The sequence below is a fragment of the Lytechinus variegatus genome, chromosome 3 (genome assembly GCF_018143015.1).
Source record: "Lytechinus variegatus isolate NC3 chromosome 3, Lvar_3.0, whole genome shotgun sequence".
Classification (NCBI taxonomy): Eukaryota; Metazoa; Echinodermata; class Echinoidea; order Temnopleuroida; family Toxopneustidae; genus Lytechinus; species Lytechinus variegatus.
In genome coordinates, this window is record NC_054742.1 from 69,274,280 (window position 1) to 69,295,346 (window position 21,067).

Consider the following 21,067-nt stretch of genomic DNA (forward strand, 5'->3'; position numbering starts at 1 on the left):
AGCTATAGGATGTTGAACAAGTTTGGGATGTTTGTTTCATTTACTGACCATCTAAGGTCTATGGAAGCTCTCACTTCAAGCAAACACTAATTCACTCAGTCATAATTCAATACATATTGCAAATTCACAAGAAATTAAAACTTTGGTTAAAGAAAATTTTTTTTGCAACATTCACCCTTGTTTTTTCCCTATATTCAGCATAAGTGCACATTCCACGATTATGCAATCACAACAGATGGCTCCTCATTGTAATGATGAAGTTCTCAAATTATGCCAATTTCAATTTTAAAAAAATCCAGTTGCTGAATTTATTCTCGGGGTTTATATCTATGTTCGCATTCATGCTCGGATGAATATAATTATTACTGTTCCTTTTATTTCTGTGTATTAGCAAGTAGCGGATTGCTTGCAGGTTGCCACACCGACCTCAGAATCCCTCTTTTCTTGTGCCCTTCTGGTGGTCAAACTGGACTCTGCTAAAGACCTTCCGGTAAGCCCATACTCTTCATTTTCCTCTGGACAGAAATGTAGTTCACTTCAGACATGTCACAGCAATGCTTAGCAACAGTTTTGTGTACAATGTAATGAGTGGTATGAGACATTTTTTGGGGGGAGGGGTAGGGGCTTAAGGTGACCCCCCCCTGAAAAAAAATACTTGTTCCAAACAAATCTCTTTAAAAAGAAAATGTAAAATACCCTTTCCAGAGTCGGATGGACATACTCATCACTCACCATGATGCAATCATTATAAAATTTTGTAACATGTTTGTTTGGTTTATCTCAATATTGTTACACTCTTCAAAATGTTGCTCAGCTTTGTGGCGTCATTTTTGATCAAGGATTTTAACTTGAAATCACAAATTTAGCGCTATGGGTCGATGGGTAAAATACCCATGCTGAAAGAGGCAGGATTTCTTTTGGCGGAATGAGGGGTTTGCCATATCTCTTTCTAGTGTATAATCAACAATACCTGAACTTTTTATACAAGGTATTCACTCAAGTCATTCACTCTTGGAAAAAGTGATCAGTCTTACCATAGTAGTTACCTGTTTATGGAAAAATTATACCATATTTGTAGCTGTCATGCCACAAGGTTCAAGATCTACTGACCTTAGTGTTATTTTCACACTAGATAAATACTTCTTTCGTTGCCACTAATTATCATTATCTACTTAAATCCTCATTTCTTATAGGATGTACAGACACAAGATCCTTGCACATGTGTAAATTGCACACATAGATCCTTATTAAGAAAAAAGATCTTGTATTACTCTTTTCTATAACCAGTTGTTAGTAAAAAAAAAATATTTACCTAATCAATTCAGAATGAAATTACTGCATTTTGTATTTTTGCCCAATATATTTCATACAATGGGAAATATGTTGGTTACTTAAATCCTCAAATTAGCAATGGTGTGGATATCACTATTTTCCATGCAAATTTGTGAATTGACTCCCAATGACATTATTTTAATTGTCCATATTTATTTCAGAAACATAAATTGTAGAAGTAAAAATGTAGTAATGATAGAAAAATATTTTATTGAAGAGTAAACACTGATCATATAGGTGTTTGATAATTCATCAACCTACAATAGGACCTTTATCTTTAATCTTTAAGCTTTTGCAATTGATTGTATTGTTAATATTTATTTTTGATCACTCATGGAGATCAATGTAATTATTAAAGCAAGTCCACCCAACAAAAAGTTAAATTGAGTAAAAAGAGAAAAATCCAACAAGCATAAATGCTGAAAATGTCATCAAAATCGGATGTAAAATAATAGTCATGACATTTTAAAGTTTTGCTTGAATTTACAAAACAGTTATATGCACATTCTGGTCGGTATGCAAATGAGGGGACTGATGACATCACTCACTTTTTATTTTGTATTTTATTAGGAAATAATAAAATTGTAAAATAATGAAATTGTGAAATATTTAATTTTTTTCCTCATTGTCAAGTTAAACAAAGTTTTATTCCTCCCTGAACATTTCTTGGTTCAGTCAAGTTGTAAAAATTGCAATATTGTATAATTCAAACAATAAAAAACAAAAGAAATTAGTGAGTGAGCGTTATCGACTCTCTCATTTGCATATCACTGAGTTGTGCATATAACTGTTTTGTGAAAAATAGGTATAACTTTAAAATGTCATTACTTTCTTATTTAACATCCGATTTGGACAAAATTTTCAGCGATATGTTTGTTTGATTTTTCTCTATTGATTCAAATCAACATTTTTCTGGGGTGTACTTGACCTTTGATATTTATGCTTTATCGCTTACGATGGTCAATGTCATTAAGCATACAAAATAGTTTTCTGATCACTCAGTGTGCTTTGTGATAGTAGGACTTGAACGTGTTTAAGTGTAGTCTATAGAGCACTAACAATATATGTGTATGTATACATACACTTCCAATCAACAGAAGAGTACAGTAATAAGATCAATCCCTGGTGTAGTGAGTATTTTCTTCATCGTGTTAATCAATTCCATCTTTTGATTGTATTCGATTTGAAGGCATTCAGCATTTCCATCTTTTGATTGCATTCTTTATGATGGCATTCAGCATTTCCATCTTTTGATTGCATTCTCTTAGAAGGCATTCAGCATTTTGCTTTTTCCTTTTGTTCATTTCAATTTTGTTTGTATTTTTACAGACACCATTGTTTTCTTCTTGTTATTGAAAGTGTATTTGCTATGTTATCTCTAGCAATATAGAATGCATTGTGTTTTCATTCCTACAAAATTTTAATTTCTACTTCAATGCTGAAAGTATAAGGATGCCCAAAGTATATCATTGACATGCATTAAATCAGCTTCTTTATTATTACAATTTTGAATTGTTATCATTTTAAATTGCTGGCTTTTGTATTACACCAATTTATAACCTGAATTTAATTATAACAAAGTTTTATTCTATATCACAGTTTGAAACATTTTTTGTGAACAGATTTCCAGATTTGATTAAATTGAGACTGTTCATCATTTCAAAATTATAGAATTTGAAGTTAGAAATATTTTACCTAACGAAGCTGTTCCATGTGTATACTTATTTGTTCTGTTGTGTTTCATATTTTGAAATATAAGATTAACCATGGAAATGATTTTATAACTATAGTCATCTTTGAACAAACTTTATCAGAATGCAGGTTTTATATCTAAAACTCATGCATGGAATTATCAGCAAACATATTGCAGTTATTGTTCCCATCCTTACAAATATTTTGAAAGTGTTTGTTTGAACATTACTAGCACACAATACTGTGCTACAGGACCACACATATATGTCTCTTGCTTCTAAGACAAATGCTTGCATTCATGCTATCAATAGAAATTACCATGTACATTACATTATCAGCTTATACGCTATGCTGTATGTTGCCAGAGATACATCACCCCCCCCCCCAAAAAAAAGAAGTTACATAAAAGTATGTATGTATACATATATCCCCCATTTTATTTAAAAATATTTATTTCACACAACTCTCAGTTTTATACATAGGCACAAACAAAATATTGTCATATTATGTAGAATGGTTCTGTTCGGGCTTAATAGCTGTGTTTTTCACAACAAAGGCATAAAAGTTATTTGATAATTTTCTAAAATCTAATTCTACATTACAGCATGTATTTTGGACTCAGGGGTTTGATTAGGAATGTGGTATAACTATGGATAGCTATTTGTGACAAATCTTTTATTATTACATGTTCAATTAATCAGCTCACTTGATGCTCAAATTATTCATAACTGTCTGGGAACAAGAATCAAAATATTTTGCTTCACCAGTAAAGTGTGAGGAAAGAGCACAGTAAACCTAAATAAACATACAATGTAAGCAAAATTTTGACATTTTGGCATCCCATACTTTTAGTACAAAATTAGACCAGGCTTAAGTTTATGGAAATGAGGGCCTAATTATGTCTATATTTTAAGTTAGCATGTTAAAGGTCAAGTCCACCTCAGAAAAATGTTGATTTTAATCAATTGAGAAAAATCAGACATGCACAATGCTGAAAATTTCATCAAAATCAAATGTAAAATAAGAAAGTTACAAAGTTTTGCTTATTTTTAACAAAATAGTTATATGAACGAGTCAGTTACATCCAAATGAGAGAGTCGATGATGTCACTCACTATTTCTTTTGTTTTTTATTGTTTGAATTATACAATATTTCAATTTTTACGAATGTGATGATTAGGACCTCCTTGCCTGAAGCACAAAATGTTGAAATAATGGAATTCCACATGTTCAGGGACGAATGAAACTTCATTTCACATGACAATGAAGAGAAAATCAAAATGTTTCATATTTCATACAAAAAAACCCAAAAGAAATAGTGAGTGAGTGATGTCATCAGTTCCCTCATTTGCATACTGACCAAGATGTGCATATAACTGTTTTGTGAAATGAAGCGAAACTTTAAAATGCCATAACTTTCTTATTTTACATCCGATTTTGATGAAATTTTCATTGTTATGCTTGTTGAATTTTTCTCTTTTTATTCAAATCAAGTTTTTGTTGGGGTGGACTTGTCCTTTAAGTATTGATTAAAGTCTTTGATTCCTGGGGCCTTTTGCAGAAAGAGTTGCGATCAAACACAACTCAAAAAATCTTGCGCAACTTGATTGTCAGCCAATGAAGCACCCGCATTCGGGACTTGCGCTTGATATTTTGACTTGCGTTTAAACACAACTCTTTCTGCAACAGGCCCCTGGATTGATTGAATTCTGGTTTACAAAAATGGAAAACTATGAGCTGTAGCGAGCAGTGTTTCTTCTCAGATTTGATTTTTCATATTCCTTTTAGTATGATGTTTCTGTTCAATTATAAATTGAAAGTTCTTTGATATAATAATATGCAAGCCCTCGATCTTCCTATTCTTAATTGCTCAGGATAATTTCACTTCTACCGTAAATTTACGGGTAATGATCATAGAAAATAGGTTCATATCCTGTCCCCCCCCCCCCCTCCTTCGATGCAATATGCAAGTCCTCTTTTTGATCAGTGTTATCTTGAGAGACAATGCTCAATAGAATTTTCACTTAGATATTTGAAAATAAGCTTTATACTCATATGTCCATGCATTTACTGTGAACAGACGTATGCTGTTATCAGGGTAGGTTGCCAGTTGCCTAAAAGTTTGTTCGAATCATCAGAATTTCTCAAATATGATTTGGGAAAATAATTTGAACTATAAGGTGTCAGTGGTAGATACAAAAATGACAAGACTTTACCGTAATCGTATGTCATTTATGAAACTGGCCCCAGATGCGCAGGCTAATGATCGCTGCTCCTCTGCCCAAATCTTTTTTTCCCCTATAGAGTATCGAAGTGATGACGTCACAAAAAACTTTTTTTTGTATTTCAGCGTTTTTGATACCATATATTGGTAGCACATGATAAAAAAAACCTTCAAAATTTGATGAGAATTGGTCGATGGGGGCCCGAGATATGACCTCATAAATACATCGACTTCAATGGGGGCTAATTATGTATTCATGAGGTCATGTCTCAGGCCCCCATGGACCGATTCACACCAAATTATGGTAGTGGCTGTTTTTCATCATGCACTAACGAAATATGGTATAAAAAGCGCTGAAATGCAAAAATGGAAAATTTATGATGTCACACTTCGGTAAACTATATACCAGTAAATTTTTTTGTGACAGATTGATCGAAATTGATTTTTTTTTGTTTTGTTAACTTTTTGGAATAATGCAGGTATCATCGAGATCCACCAGTATGCCCAGTCCCGTGTGTACACTTAAGGTTGGACAGACTACACAGAAGAGTCATGTAAGTACAAAGTATCCTCAACACAGTACAGTTTCTACGGTATACATGTAGAATTCATGTCATTTGTACTGGCAATAACTGCTCCCATGGAAAATGGGCACATTATATGAATGCCGAAGATAAACCATAATCTTGGAATTAACTCTAAACCCAATCCTCAATGTATTTTAAACTGTAACCGTAAATTTCTTGTCTACTTAAATTTAGTCTGGCAAATTGTCACAGTTTTCATGAAGTATCCCAATCTGCCCGAATTTGATGATTTTTTTTAAAAATGGTATTCAATCTAGATCGTAACTAAAACGATCGTTGACCCATTAATGGTCTCAGTCAGTTCCTTATACACCGGTATTTGCTATTGTGGCATGAAAAATGAAATTTAATCCCATATCGTTACTTAAATCTCTCCAAAATAGCTGTTTAGTAACATGTTTATCTCAAATTTTTTTCTTCTCTACTGAAATCCGCTTGGGACAGTTTGGGAAAAATGATGATGAAGTCATTTGTATATGCTTGGAATGATTTAAAGGGGAAGTTCACCCTGAAGAAAACTTTGTTGTAAAAATAGCAGAAAAAATAGTAAAAAATATTGGTGAAGGTTTGAGGAAAATCCGTTAAAGAGTAAGAAAGTTATTAGAGTTCAAAATTTTGGATTTGTGACGTCATAAACGAGCAGCTGCCCCATGTGTTATATAATAAAATGTATGAATTTCAAATTTTGTATGGTTCCTGATGATTTAATTTTGTTTTCTTTTCATGATCGGGTGTGAAATGATTTGTCTATTGATATACAAAAGTTACAGTGAAAACCATTTTCAATTTTCAGAGAAAATGACATTTCTATGATTTTTTACCATTCGCTCTGTAGGAATGCTGCTCGCATATGACGTCACAAATCAAATAATTGAAATTCTAATAACTTTTTAATTATTTGATGAATTTTTCTCAAACCTTCGGCAATATTTTTTATTATTTTTTCTGCTATTTTTACAATAAACTTTTTTTCAGGGTGAACTTCCCCTTTAAGCTTATTCTGTATGTATAACAAACTACAGCTTTTGTCAAATCATACCCGGGTTTAGGGTTTATGTTGGGACCATTTTTATTTTTCCAACATAGAAGAAAAGATGTTACAAAATTTGGACTCTCTGATCATAAAAAGTCATTTCTGATAATATTATTTGAATGAATGGATTCTCTTATAATTTGTTCATCAGGTTCAACAAAAAACAATGCGTCCTGTGTGGGAGGAGACCTATCATTTCTTGGTCATGAATCCTGCCATGCAGTCACTGGATGTAGAGGTAAGATTATCGGGGTAAAATTTCTACTTTGATGAAAGTATAGCAAAGAATTATATATTCAGACGCAAGGGGAAATGTCTGTAGAAAAAGGGGCATTTTTTTCAGTTATTCATGTAGATTTGATACATTTAGAGAAACCATTTGTTCAGTCTTGTCTTCTGCATTTTCTCCCGGTTTCTACATTTACTTGAGCCAGGTGCAGCAAATGGGTACCTGACAGGAATAGTCATTTTTTTGGACATCCTTGTGTGCAATAATGGCCGCCAGGGATCATTATTAGCAATGTCATCATCATCATCGCCATCATTAACACCATCATCATAGTCATAATCATTATCAATCATCATCATGACCATTGTCACTTGACCATCATTGTCATTGTGACCATCATTATTGTCATTGTGACCATCATTGTCATTGTGACCATCATTTTCATTCTGACTATCATCAGTCATCATCACGCAAAGATGTCAAATGCATCTGTCTCATGACCAGATGTAATGTTGACTCTTTTAAAGGGTCTTATCAATAAATAATATTTTTTTATAAACTAAAACCAATTCCTCTTTTGATGTGATATTGCAGGTCACAGACAGTAAGAAGGGAAACAAACTTGGTAATGTGAACATCCCTCTGAAACAGCTGTTGCTGAGCCAGCCAAACATGGTGATTGAAAGACCATTCAAACTGAATAATTCTGGTCCTCAGAGTAACATCACACTCAAGATGTGTTTAAGGGTAAGTTAGTGTCATGTTTTGAATGTAGGATAGCTCGTCTTTCTAAAGAAAGAAAAAAAATCTCTGTGAAAATCTCTGCGAAGAGCTCACACTGAGCCAGCTAAGACGTGGTCAAACTACCATTCAAACTGAATAATTCTGGTCCTCAGAGTAACATCACACTCAAGATGTGTTTAAGGGTAAGTTAGTGACATGTTGTGAATGTCAGTCAGCTTGTCTTTCTATTAAAAAAAACTTTATATCTTTGAAGAACTAACACTTTGCCATCCAGACATGGTGATCGAAAGACCATTCATTCAAAGAGTAACTCTGGTCTATATAGAAACATCGCACTCCAGTTGTTTCTGAGGAACTTGAATACCTTGGGTAAATTAAAGAAACATTCAACTGAATATTCCAGGGGAAATGCTGGCAGATCTGGGAAAAGAGAAGGAATTCAGTCTTTGCGTTGGGTTTAATACAAGGATTTTTTTTTTCTTTCAAGTGCCATGATTTTTTATTGCCCTGTTTCAAATTTTGTGCAATATGGGTGGGAAGAGTCACCCCGTCCATTGTACTTGCCCTGGTATATGGGTATTGATTTTTTTTTTTCATGTTTCACTTCATTTATTATTGACTATACTTCCATCCTTCCAAGTCAAATACATTTACGTTTTCTCATCTGAATTTTTTGATTGAATTATAATGGCTGTATATTATTCATCATATAATTACTCATGGTTAATTTTTTTTATAGGCTTTGGAGAAAGGTGTAGGAAGGCAACAGGGTCCCTTTGAACCCATGTCTGCTTTGGTAAGTTTATATGAAAACATTACATCATGGTAAAATACGATTTTTTTTAAATCATTTTTCCCTCTTTAAAATCTAATAGGGAGTCCAGTGACAATTTTAAGTAAAAAGCTTTCTTTGGGAATATAATAAATTTCAAACAAATGACCAAAACTATACCTACCCATGAAAATGTTTGATATGCATTTGAAATTTTGTGGTTAGTGTTATTAAACAGCAAAAGGGTTTCATAATTATGCTCCCTTCCATTCAGTTAAGCATTGATTGGTCATTAATAGAAAAAAACCTGCAAATTACTTTATGTACTCCCTGTAGGCAATATGCAGTTGAATTCATATGGTTAGTACTATAGAATACTAACATGACTTGGTAATTATGCTCTTCTAAGGCAATATACTATGGAACAGCTTTCCTGAAAACATAAAAAATTGTATCTCTGTTGAGTCTTTCAAAAAAGTTCTTAAAACCTTTCCTTTTTTTCAGCACCTTGAGCACTCTTCAGAGTGAATTTGGCATTTTAAAGTAACATGTATTATTATTATTATTAATGAAACCTGTGGAACAAGTAGGCTTGTATCGAAACATGAAAATCAAAGAATACGAACAAAGAAAGTTTGAGAAAAATCAGAACAATAATGAGAAAGTTATGACCATTTGAATATTGCAATCACTAATGCTATGGAGATCCTCCCATTGGCAATGCGACAAGGATGTGTGATGTCACATGTGAACAACTTTCCCTTTGATGGACTACAAAATACCCTCAAAATGTCTCTTTTTACTTTTTCCTGTGGTGATACAAACTCTTTATCCATTATGTATTCTTTAAAAATCTGTATTACATGTCCTCCTATAGAAAAAACACATGATCTACGGAGAGAGGTGATAAAAGAGGCAATTTAAGTGAAATATATACTAAAGTAATGGGGAGAGTCGTTCACAAGTGACATCGCACATCTTTGTCGCATTGCCAATTTGATGATCTCCATAGCATTAGTGATCGCAATATTCAAATGCTCACAACTTTCTCATTATTTGTCGGATTTTTCTAAACTTTCGTTAATCTGTTTCTTTGATTTTTCTGTTTTCACACAAACTATCTTGTTCCAAAGGTTTCATTTTCCTTTAATATGCAATTTAAACAAAAAATTTGGTCAGTGTAAACCCCCTATTTTATCCCCTATAGGCCAAGAACCAGAAGCTTGAGGATGATGAAGATGAGGCCGTATTCGATGAGAACCCCGATGCCTCGATGGAGAAATCCCTGGAGAAGTCATCGGATAACAAATCGGACCCCCCTGCAGCCGATGTGACCGTCAACGGCCCTGGTCCCGAGGAGGAGGGAGAGGGCGCTTCAACCAGTCAGAACATCTCCACGCCCCCTAATGGAACCTCCCCCGGGGTGGGGGATGGAGAGACCAGCGGGGTGGAGCTGAGGAAGAGAAACGTCCAGCCATATGTTTATGAGTGAGTGAATTTATTTGAGTAAATAAATACCACCAGATTACGACTACCATTTTGTTTTGTCTTCTTGAAGTGGTCTCTAGGGGTAATAAGGGTTTAATTGACCTCTGACTATGAACACAATTTTGTCTTGTCCCCCTGAAGTGGTCAATATGAACAGGTTTCACCATAATTCTATTCAAACAGGGGGATGTTTCACAATAGATTTAAGTATGACTTAGATTCGTATATGTCTAGTTGCATGCGGTATGAAAGGCATCACCCCATTGGTCAGATCATGCCAAGAGGATGCGCAATACTGCTTATTGATCGATAAGATTGCGCGTTGCATATTATGTACATGTCATGTACATATTATGTACATCGCGCATTTAAGCACGACTCTGTCAGACTTAAATCTTTGTGAAACGTCCGCTAGGATTCTATACCGTATATTACAGAACCTACTTGGAATATGACTCACTGGATTGCATGCAAACGAGTATGACAAGAACCTGTCCAAAAAGACCACCTATGTGTATTATGTTTTCTTGTGCCCTTTGATTAGTCTTTATGTACAGGTGTTTTCACCCTGTGCATAAAGACTATGAAAGATTATGCAAGCTGTTCGTAAGTTACGAATGACTTTACGCACGACTGGTGAACATTTGTGTTATATGTTATATCCCTATGTAGCTGACTTTTGTAAAGAACATGTTCCAGTCGTTCGTAAAGTTGTTCGTAACTTTACGAACAGCGTTATGAAACACCACCCTGGTATTATGCTCAACATATTGCAGAACTTATTTAGTTTGTGGTATAGTTATATTTTCCATTTTAGGTTCAGAATATATTTTGACCATTCGCATTGAATAACTTAAATAAGCAACTCAAAATGATAGAGAGGTTTTCTCCAATTATAGATTGACTACTTCAGGGACAGATTTTTTTTGTCAAACTGCTTCAAATTAGTTGTTGTCTGGTCGTGGTTGACCTGAATGTGAAATGTGGTTGTAGAGCCACAGAAATCGTTATTGATGTGCTCCGACATATGTGATATACCATCTTACATGTATGTCAACAAGATGGGCGTTCGCACGCTGATGGGTTGTTATACATTTTCTCAGAATAATGTTTATGATACTTTGCTGATACAGTCCGACCTCTCTTATCCCTCTCCCTTATCCGGATCTCTCTATTATCCGGACGCACACTTGCCGAGATTTTTTTTTTTTTTTTTTTTTTTTTTTAAATCTAGTACAGGTATGTGAGGAAATGAGATTTCAATCTAAACTCAATCCTATACATAAACCCACTCTGATTACATATATTTCCCAACATAGTCACCCTACACCAAACATATTTTTCATGAAAATATCTCACCCAAATCACCAAAAGAACTTTAGGAATGATAATTTCCAGTAAATCAGGGTGCAGCGCAAACATTTCATCACGTTTCTCTTTTTGCTTCGCGGGAAAAACAACACATGTCTTGCTAGCTAACTTTAGGCCTCAATACGGACAGCACCATCTATCATGTTTGAGCCTACAGTCAGTGGAACAATGGCTGACATTGCGAAGCTGCGATACCCGCCGCGATGATCTAATTTTAAAACTTGGTTTCATCGAGTCATTCACTTTCTTTCGAAGTATGCTCGATGTATACCTCAGTCATTTTAGCAGGTAAATTATCCAAGAGTTTTGGCCATCGATCGATTTCATTTCAATAAAAAACACTGCCTATAATTTGCACTGACTCTGCAGTGAATATTGTCTTTACCATACGCCCACTACAATAGTGCAGTGTAGCTACCGCCGGTGGCCTGGGGAGGCAGCCGGCAGCGCAGCTGCGTGTATTTAATATTGGGTCTCCCAGATCCGGATAAATCCCTTATCCGGATTGGTGCTGGTCCCAACGTGTCCGGATAAGAGAGGTCGGACTGTATATTGTATAATACCGTACTCTGTTTTGTTTTTACTTTTAGAAAAATATCATATATTGTACATGCCTCAATTTTTATTTTGTATTGTATAAGTTCATTGTTCTGTTGAAAATGAAATGAATTGAAAAAATATACAGCTCAGTGGATATACATTGTATGCACTGCACTGAAATTTCACGAAGTAAGCACAATCAAGCAGTAGCATTCATAACAATTGAAACTCGGACACAGCGGAGGTGCATAAATTAACCTGAAATCTTACCATATGTTTGGTTATTGCTTGCCAGTACGACTGTAATTTGAATCTTTTGGCAGATATTTATTTTTATTTTTTTGCAAATAGTAATGAATTAAGAAACTTTTTTCAGCATTGATATCCCATTTAAGGATTTGCTTCACATTTTATGTTCTTGAGTTCTAGAAATATAAATCAGTTTATTGTTGACCCGTAGTTCAGAATCTAACCTGTGAAGTTTTTACTTAAGTCGATCAGGTGAACCCAGGAGGGCAAGTGTTTGTCATCCAATATGGTGGCTTCACCGTCTAAACAGCGCCCCCGTTGGCAAGCTTAAAAAGGCCAAGTTTTCATCTTCTCATGATCTACAAAATGCTAGCAACCAAATGTCGTGAGTAGGCTCAAGAAGGCAAAAGTCTTATTTTTAATTGGATACATCCGTTTTCCCAGTAAAGTCATTTGAACCTCCCCAAACTAAAAATAATCTGAATAGTTTGAATCACGATGGTCCACTGTTTCCTATAATTTACTACACTAAACACTGGTGTTGGTAACTTGGTAGATATATGGTTTGTGAAGCCACCATATTGTGATGAAAGGACAAAAGGGACTCATCATTCAACAGAGATCAAAATATCCTTAAAAGTATGTTATATGAAACAGGGGATCTTGCAGGAAACTTGAGATTGATTGCAAATCATTAATGAACCTTTTTTCAATTGTAAACAATACAATTGGTATTGTAGGTCTGCTTCTTTCAGCAGAAAATATTCTTTGATTTGCTTAAAATTACAAATACCCCATCAATTTGCAAGTTTGCAACTGACAATCAAAATCAATTACAAATGAGTTTCTTGCAAGTCCCCTAATTGTGAGCACAGTTGTAATTTATGTGCTCCTTTAGTTATATATTGACCTTGGTACTGACCTAATCTTTGATCTAGGAATGGCGAAAACGGTCTCGAAACGCTTGAGAATGGAGAGTGAGTTTGAATGGTTCTGAAGATTCAAGGGCAAACATTTCCAGCTATATTCGGATGTTTAATATGGTGTATACAGATTATGGTGCGAATGGTGATGGTGATAGTGGCTTATGAGATGGAGTCTGGGCTTGGTCTCATAAAGGCTTGTTATAATAACAAATGCAATATTTCTATGACAAATGTAGTATCAGCCAATCAGATCAAAGGATTGTAGGGGCTTATAACTGTTATTGTAAATTTGTTTATTGTAACAAGTTTTATGAAACAGAGCCCTGGTCTTATTTGGTGGTGATTTTGGGTTGTACTTGAGGAATTCATGTTTATATGGTGGTTATTAACATAATGGCTATAAAACATTCTACTCACACTGGTGTATAATCATAAATAAGTATATTCACCATTTTAACATTGTGAACTTAATCCCCCAATTTGTACAAATATATTTGTATAGAACTTTATTTGATATTTTGTTAATTGTACTTATTAACCATCACCAATATTATTATGGTTATTGAGTCACTAAATTTACAAGCAATATATTTAAATGAAAGTACAATCTGGTCACAGAAGTATAGCTAGAGCAGAAAGGAAAGTATACAGTATTTAATTTCTTCTTGTATGTTATAGATTTATTTTAATTATGATTTTTTTTTTTAATTTCCTTTTCTGATTGTTCTTATTAACACTAGCATGATTTGTAGCAGTTAAATGCATTTTTCTTTTCTGAGAAGTGATTTTAAAAACATGTTATGGAATATGAAATGTTAATTAACATGTTGTGATGACACTGGAATTCAAATTAATTTGCATAATAATGTGAGCATGCAATTATCTGTTCACTTAACCCCACCCCACCCCACCCTGAAAGAATATCTATTTACTGAAGGAAAAGATCCCATGTACAAGGGCCATTTCCTGACCTTTTTCAATAAAATTACATTCACAAAATTTTAAACAATATTTAAACAATAACAATAATCCAGCTTGTAATATGTAGACATACAATAGGAGCAGATAAAGGTAATTTTTATTCAAAATTTTAAAGTCTCTTCTTGAGGATATTCAGACATAGCAATACTTAATTAATGCAAACTGGATTCCACACTTTGAACTTCATTAATTAAAAAAAAAGGGGTAAATAGAAAAGCTTGTTTACATGTGGTTGTAGCGGAAATGTGTATCCATAATGAACAGGGAGAGTCAATGGCCCAAATTCACAAAGGTAGTTTTGAAAACAGTCGGTTGAACCCGTGGTTTATGCAGATTTCATGTTTGATTTATGCTTATTTACCGGCTTACCGCGTATATTAAACAAATGTCCAATGCTGATGCGCGCTTTTGCCACAACGCGCCAAATTGACGCCAGTTGCCATGGTTAAATATGCTCTTTTATTCATGAGTCCACTGTTTTGAATTAATGAGTCCACACTTCAAACAGTGGACTCATGAATAAAATAGCATACTGAACAATGGCAACAGGCATCAATTTGGCGCACTGTGGCAAAAGTTCGCCTCAGCATTGCACTATTGTTTAATAAACGTGGTAAAAGGTTTTACAGGAAATCTGCATAAACCTTGGTTTCAACCGATGGTTTGGGCCAATGAGTCTATTGCTAACTCATGGTATGTTCCCCAAAATCTAGGAGGAGTTATTTTACAAAAGAGAAATAAGATATTTATTACATTTATTTATAACCTCTGTACTTGCCTGGTATAAAGGCTTAAGAAGCCTTCATGTTTTAAAATAGAGTGAGATATGTGTACATTGGATGTCATTTGGAAAATGGACTAATCATAAACTTATCAATTTTAGCAGTTGTTGCGTAAACCTTATTTGGTTTATATCTCATCACATTAACATATACAAATAATTGAATTAATCATACTGAAAAAGGCTTCTAAAATAAATAAAGATTTTTTGTAAAAATTAAAAACGAAATGTGAGAATAAAAAGCACTTTCATGTTTTTCAAAAATTATGATAAGAGAATCTTCATATGAATGTCTGAGAAATCTTACTGTAAATATTTTCATAATGTTTACAATTGTAAATATTCTTTTTTTTACAATGGATTGTAAACTCTAATCTAATGCATTCATTGCACACTTATAATTGTGTATTTTGTTTGCTGTTTGATTTTCAGTCCCAAGGCTCCATTCCCATATGGTCGTATTCAGATGACGATTAGATACAGTTCACCAAGGGGAAAGGTTATAGTGGTGATCCATAAGGCTTCGTAAGTAAATTTCTATTTGTAATTAATTACTGAGGTTTTCATATGAATTGCCAGTATGATGAAATGCTTGTTGAGTTGTCAAGAATTTTCAAAATTTTCAAGAATCTCACAACTTTGCCTGACTTTTGGCTTGACATGACACTCTTGCATAGGCATTGCATTGTATCTAAGTTTATATCAACCGGTATAAATAGTGTTTATATCAGGCCCCCGAAGCTACCGCCATTTTGTTTAATCCATTAGAAGCTAAAATAAGCCCCCATTAATATTAATTTCGTACGATGCTCCCTCGTCAACTGTGGTTTTGTACGTGTATTAGACAATACGCACACCAGCGCAATGACAAAGGTCAACTTGGCAAATTTATTAATGTATTCATTTTGTTACGCGCTCGTGACGCGAAGGATTCAGCGAATCAAGCAAGCGCAAATCTGAGACGATACGTTGCGTTTTGTAAAGTATCGATATCACAAGCGATATCACTTAAAAACAAAACAATGTTTGTATTGCGTCTTATAGGCCTATGCTAATTCTAAAAGGGAAGATGAAGAGTAGATCAAGTCGCGATTAGGTAAAAAGGTGGAGGTGGGGTGGGGGCAAATCATGGTTATTACAATGATGGTATTCATTTTCACTGGTTGAGTATGAATACTGAAAAAAATAACTTTCACCACTAAAAGAGTCATTTCTTGTTACAAATTTAATTTGGAGAAGTAAAAAAAAAAAAAATCTTCATGATCCCCGTGCCTGCTTTCTTCTGGCGTCCGTTTCATAATGAATTACACTGAGCTATTTAAACATCACTATTATATTGTGATAACCGTGGGAACCTTGATTATGATTGGTATTCGTAGTTACCATACTTGTAACTCATGATGAAACGGGCCCCAGTTTATCATGCTCAATATGTTTCCTGTCCCCTTTATTCTCAAGCATTTCTTACTCTGTTTTTTTTCCCATTTAATCATTTTCCCAATCATGTTCTTTTGTGCCGCCCTTCTCCTACATGAAGAGCTCACTTTTAAAAGGGGTTAGGTCCATTTTTAATCAAATTTGATTTTTATGTCTTGATTTTTAGTAGCTCTATAAGATGATACCATAGAAAAGTTGAAATTCCCATAAAAAAAGTGAACTAAAAAAAGAAAATTCACTTTTTTCAAAAGGGGTTAGGTCCATTCATAATTTTTCTGGAAAATAATATCTTAAAAAAATATGAAGATAAGTAGATTTCTTTTATACCCAATTTTGAATTTCTAATGGTAGGGTATCATGAAAATTCACTTTCGCATAAGAATATTGCAATATGGGAGAATAAAAAAAATGATTTTCTTGGAGTGGCCCTAGCCCCTTTTGCAACTTAACTTTTCATATATTTCCTTCTTATTTTCCCACTTGTTATCTGTCTCCTGGTTTCCAAAAATCTCGTCTTATTTCTCTTCCACCCCTTTTGTTCCTACTTCCAACACCAGCTCTCTCACCACCCCCTCTAAATTATCTCTTCATAATTATGTGCCCCTCCATTTCTTTCTCATCTCTTTTCAACCCACTTCTCATCACTCTTTCCCTCTCTCGATCTCCGTCTCACTTTGAATTTTGCCAATTCCAAATCCCTTTCATTTTAGCTCGGTACAAATACTATATGAACACAAATGAAAGACATGAAGGAATTTTCTGGTTAGTGGTGAATTTTATCAATTATCCAGAAAAAAATCACATTATCAGAGGATTAAGCTTTACCTTTTTCTTAAGCGTATGTTAATAGTTTGAATCAAAATAAATATGTTTTTTTATGCTGGGGGGGGGGGCACAATTTCCCCTACTTTTTGAAGCACTGAAAAGTGCCTTTTTATGCAAGAAAATGCCCCTCATGAACGTGTACTGTGTCCCTTTCACCTGATGAGAACCTGTTTTTAGGTAATACCAATTAGTGCTCTTCCTTATATGCAATTTTTCACCCAAAAATGCCCCCCACGTGTTCTGTGCCCTTCCATCTGAGAGCCCGTTTCATGTAATACAAAGTGCCCCCTCGCCTTCTTGAAAGTGCCCTTTCTTGAATCACTGCCCCTTTTTACCCAAGAAGAGCGCTTCTAAAGAATTTGTTCTGTGCCCCTTTCACTTGAGAAGGATCTGTTTTATGGTCACCATGACGAGTGCCCTTTGAAACAAGAAAACAATATTTTCATTTCTATAATATACTTCTGAAGGAAATCCTGTGTGCATTAAGTTTAATAATTCATGTGAGTGGGGTATATAAGCAGGTTCGTACAGATGGAGGGGGGGGGGGGCTTGAAGGACTCTTGCCCATAGGCGGTGGAAGCGGTGGGATAGGGGGACCTGTCCCCCTCCTAAATTTTTTGTTGAGAATCTTTTTTTTTGCTCGTCAATTTTTTTTCCTGCGTCCCCCCTAAATTCAGGTAGACCCCCCCTTAAAATTGTTGTGCCCCCCTAAAATTGTGGTTGACAACCTTTTTTTTTTTTTTGCTGGAAATTTTTGTGGTCCCTTCTAAGATTTAGGTGGATAAATTCAGGTGGACCCCCCCTAAATTTTTTGCCTTCCGCCGCCAATGCTCTTGCCCCCCCCCAAAAAAAAAAAAAATCACGACCAAGGGAAAAAAAGAAAAAGGAAAGCAAAGGGTGAAATATATCATTTTGAATATTTTGTCGAAATCTATCACAAAATTGGATATTTGTTTTTAAAATGTCAAAATTTTGCTTGCTCGCAACTTTTTAAAAATTTCACATAAAACAGCATTTTCCCTGTGCCCCCCCCCACTTTCAAGCAACTTCAATCCGCTGCTCCTATTTGTATGTTTATAGCTTCTCTTTATCAATAAGAAATTTCATACGTCATGAATTTGGGTTGTTTTTTTTTTTGAATTGGACTTTTAAAAAAAAAACCTTTTCCAACTTCATCACGTGGTTCTAAGTCTTCAATGTTGAATAGTTGGATTTCTTGAATGAAAACATCTGTTACACCAGTCCTGCAGATTTAAAAAATAGAGAAAGAAAATCAATTAAATTGTCATGATTTATAAAACAAATGTTTTAAGAAAAGTGAGACTATGCATAGGTATATATGTTTCAACACATACCATAGGAAATCTTACTTCTAATTATAAAGTTGTACTTCTATAAAGCATATCACTTAAACATGTTCTCTGCAGTTTACATACCACTCTCCATTCTAACTACATGTACTCTTCGAAAAAATGACAGAGATTTCTTGTAAATATGAATATATAAATTAACATATGTAAATTATATGAATAGTCAGAATTAAAGTTGATATGTTTTGTTGCACAGAATATTTTGATCTGTAATTAAAAACGACACTAACTATAATCTAGAAACAAAATTGAAATGGGTTTTTCAAAGGCAGGTCTATTTTTGCCAAAAAAATGTGAACAACCTCCATCATCAAAAATAATCACTAACTCACTGACTCATATAACTGCTGTAGTTTGTATTTCTCTCTGTGGTCCAGGCACTGTTCTATTAGGCCTACTTCACCAATTATTTATCATCATCAATCACCTCCATGGAAATTGTCAAATTGCATCATCCTATTAGACAAAATGTGAAACCAAAAAAAAATCGTAAATCTACAAATATGAAATATGAATATCACACTAAAGAATGAATAAAATGAATTTTATAAAATATAACTCATGAAAAATAAATATTGCTTTGTTTATAAACAAATAGGAAATAAAAAGGCAATTTAATTACTAGTAGATCAAGGACATGTCCTAATTTTATAAATTTGCCCAAAGTACATAACTTTTGACATTGATTCTATTTCAGACTCGAGAGCCTGTATATTTAAGAAGTGTATGTTCCGTACAGATCCTACCTCTTTGTGGCTCAGGTTATTTTATTTAATGTAAACATGGTTAAAATTCAATGCATGTAATGTATCTGTAATTTTGAATGGGTTAGTTTAACTTTTATACCTGGATGAGAATCTGCAAAATGATGCATGCACTTATGATCATCATCTTGAACCATATAGGTAGACCTCTATACTGTTTTTCTTGACCTTCAAACTCAACCTGTTTTTCTTTTTCTTCAAACTCAACCTGTTTTTCTTTTTCTTCAAACTCAACCTGTTTGTGAAAGAAAAGAGAGTACAATAATAAGAAGTGATATTTTTCATGGCCGTATGTATAGGGGAGGGATTTGGGTAAGAGATGAAATGTGAAAACCTTCATCAAAAAAAGAATTGCATGACATCCTTCAATTTTATTTTAGAAAATGCACAAAACGGCCATAGGTAATATTGGTTACTTCTGGCCCTCGCTTTCTGAATTTTAGGTTTCTCTAAAATTTTTTCAAATGTCTGCCCTCCCCCCCAAAAAGAAACATCTGCATCTTTTTATTTCCGAATCTTATTTCATTTGACTTTAACATAATTTCATCTCATGCACTAGGTCTAGATCTATTTGTAAGAAAGTATACTGTATAGATCTAGTCCAAGACTCAGAGCTGTGCAACAGCATTCGCGTATCTAAATTACTCGTAGGTCTAGATCTAGATAGTAACGATGGACTCTCGATCTATCTAGACCTAGAAAGTAAAGCTTTGGTTCTAAACTGAGATCTAGGCCTATATGGATTTGATGTCTTTTATTCCTGGCTAAAAGTTTAAACTTCATTGCCATTATTGACCAAGATTAGATCTAGTCCTTGGTCCACTGACACTGACAGGCATACTCGTACATGTAAATGGAGTCGTTTAGGCCCAGACCTAGATCTAGGCCTAAATTACAGACCTAGATCATAAGCCCTGGGCCTGGGGTAAGTGTCGCGGGTTGGGGAAAGTATAATTTAGATGACTCGATTTGAATTAGGTTGGCCTAGAATTAGAAAGCATCGATGAATAAAAGTGAAGTACCGTAGGCCTAGATCTAAGTCTAAAGAAGCAACAGTAACACTAGGCCTAGATCCTCTGGTAACCAAGTTAGAAATTAGATCTAACGTTAGGCCTATCTAGATCTAGGTCCTAGATCTAGCCTATTGATAATAAGACAAACATGCATGCAGAGCAGCATATTATTTCGTATACAGGAATAACCGTCGTTTCTGGGGATTTATTCAACAATTTCTGACATTTTTTTTACTATTCGTGAGTGAGCCAACACAGTTCAGCGGAACAACCAAAATAGAGACTGAAGCTTTTGGTCTAGGAGTCTAACTATAGACCCTATTTATAAATAACAATAAGTTAAAATGGGTGGGGGCTAATTGAAGAAGCCTGAAGTTATGCAAAATAAATTTGATATCTGAAACTGAAAGTGAGGATTGACACAATGACAGGCAATATATCTTCATCCACACTCCACTTCACAGTTTATTCCTGACTGGGTTTCGATCTACTGAAGATAGATGCAGATCTCCCTCTAGATCTAACGTTACAGTGTACAAAAAGAAGCTTCATTCTTCTTGCTTTAATCAATCGTGGATTGGTCCTTGTTAATTGGAGGTGAACCAAACCGGCCCGAAATTCTCTCGATGCCCAATCGGGTAGGAGCCCGTACAAAATACATGTGGTTAACGCAGCGGCATAACCGCAACACTGCAAGCAACATACAGGCT

General features: G+C 34.5%; 1 protein-coding gene across 1 annotated transcript in view; it reads left to right on the plus strand.

Annotated features, from left to right (window-relative positions):
* Positions 1-21,067, plus strand: part of LOC121411791 (extended synaptotagmin-2-like) — a 79,321-nt gene that overhangs the window by 52,816 nt on the left and 5,438 nt on the right. Inside the window, exons 15-22 of the mRNA XM_041604648.1 lie at positions 392-490; positions 5,727-5,801; positions 7,019-7,105; positions 7,691-7,843; positions 8,580-8,636; positions 9,820-10,100; positions 13,199-13,237; positions 15,381-15,473. Coding sequence (XP_041460582.1) covers positions 392-490; positions 5,727-5,801; positions 7,019-7,105; positions 7,691-7,843; positions 8,580-8,636; positions 9,820-10,100; positions 13,199-13,237; positions 15,381-15,473 — 884 coding nt within the window. The remainder of the gene's footprint in view (positions 1-391; positions 491-5,726; positions 5,802-7,018; positions 7,106-7,690; positions 7,844-8,579; positions 8,637-9,819; positions 10,101-13,198; positions 13,238-15,380; positions 15,474-21,067) is intronic.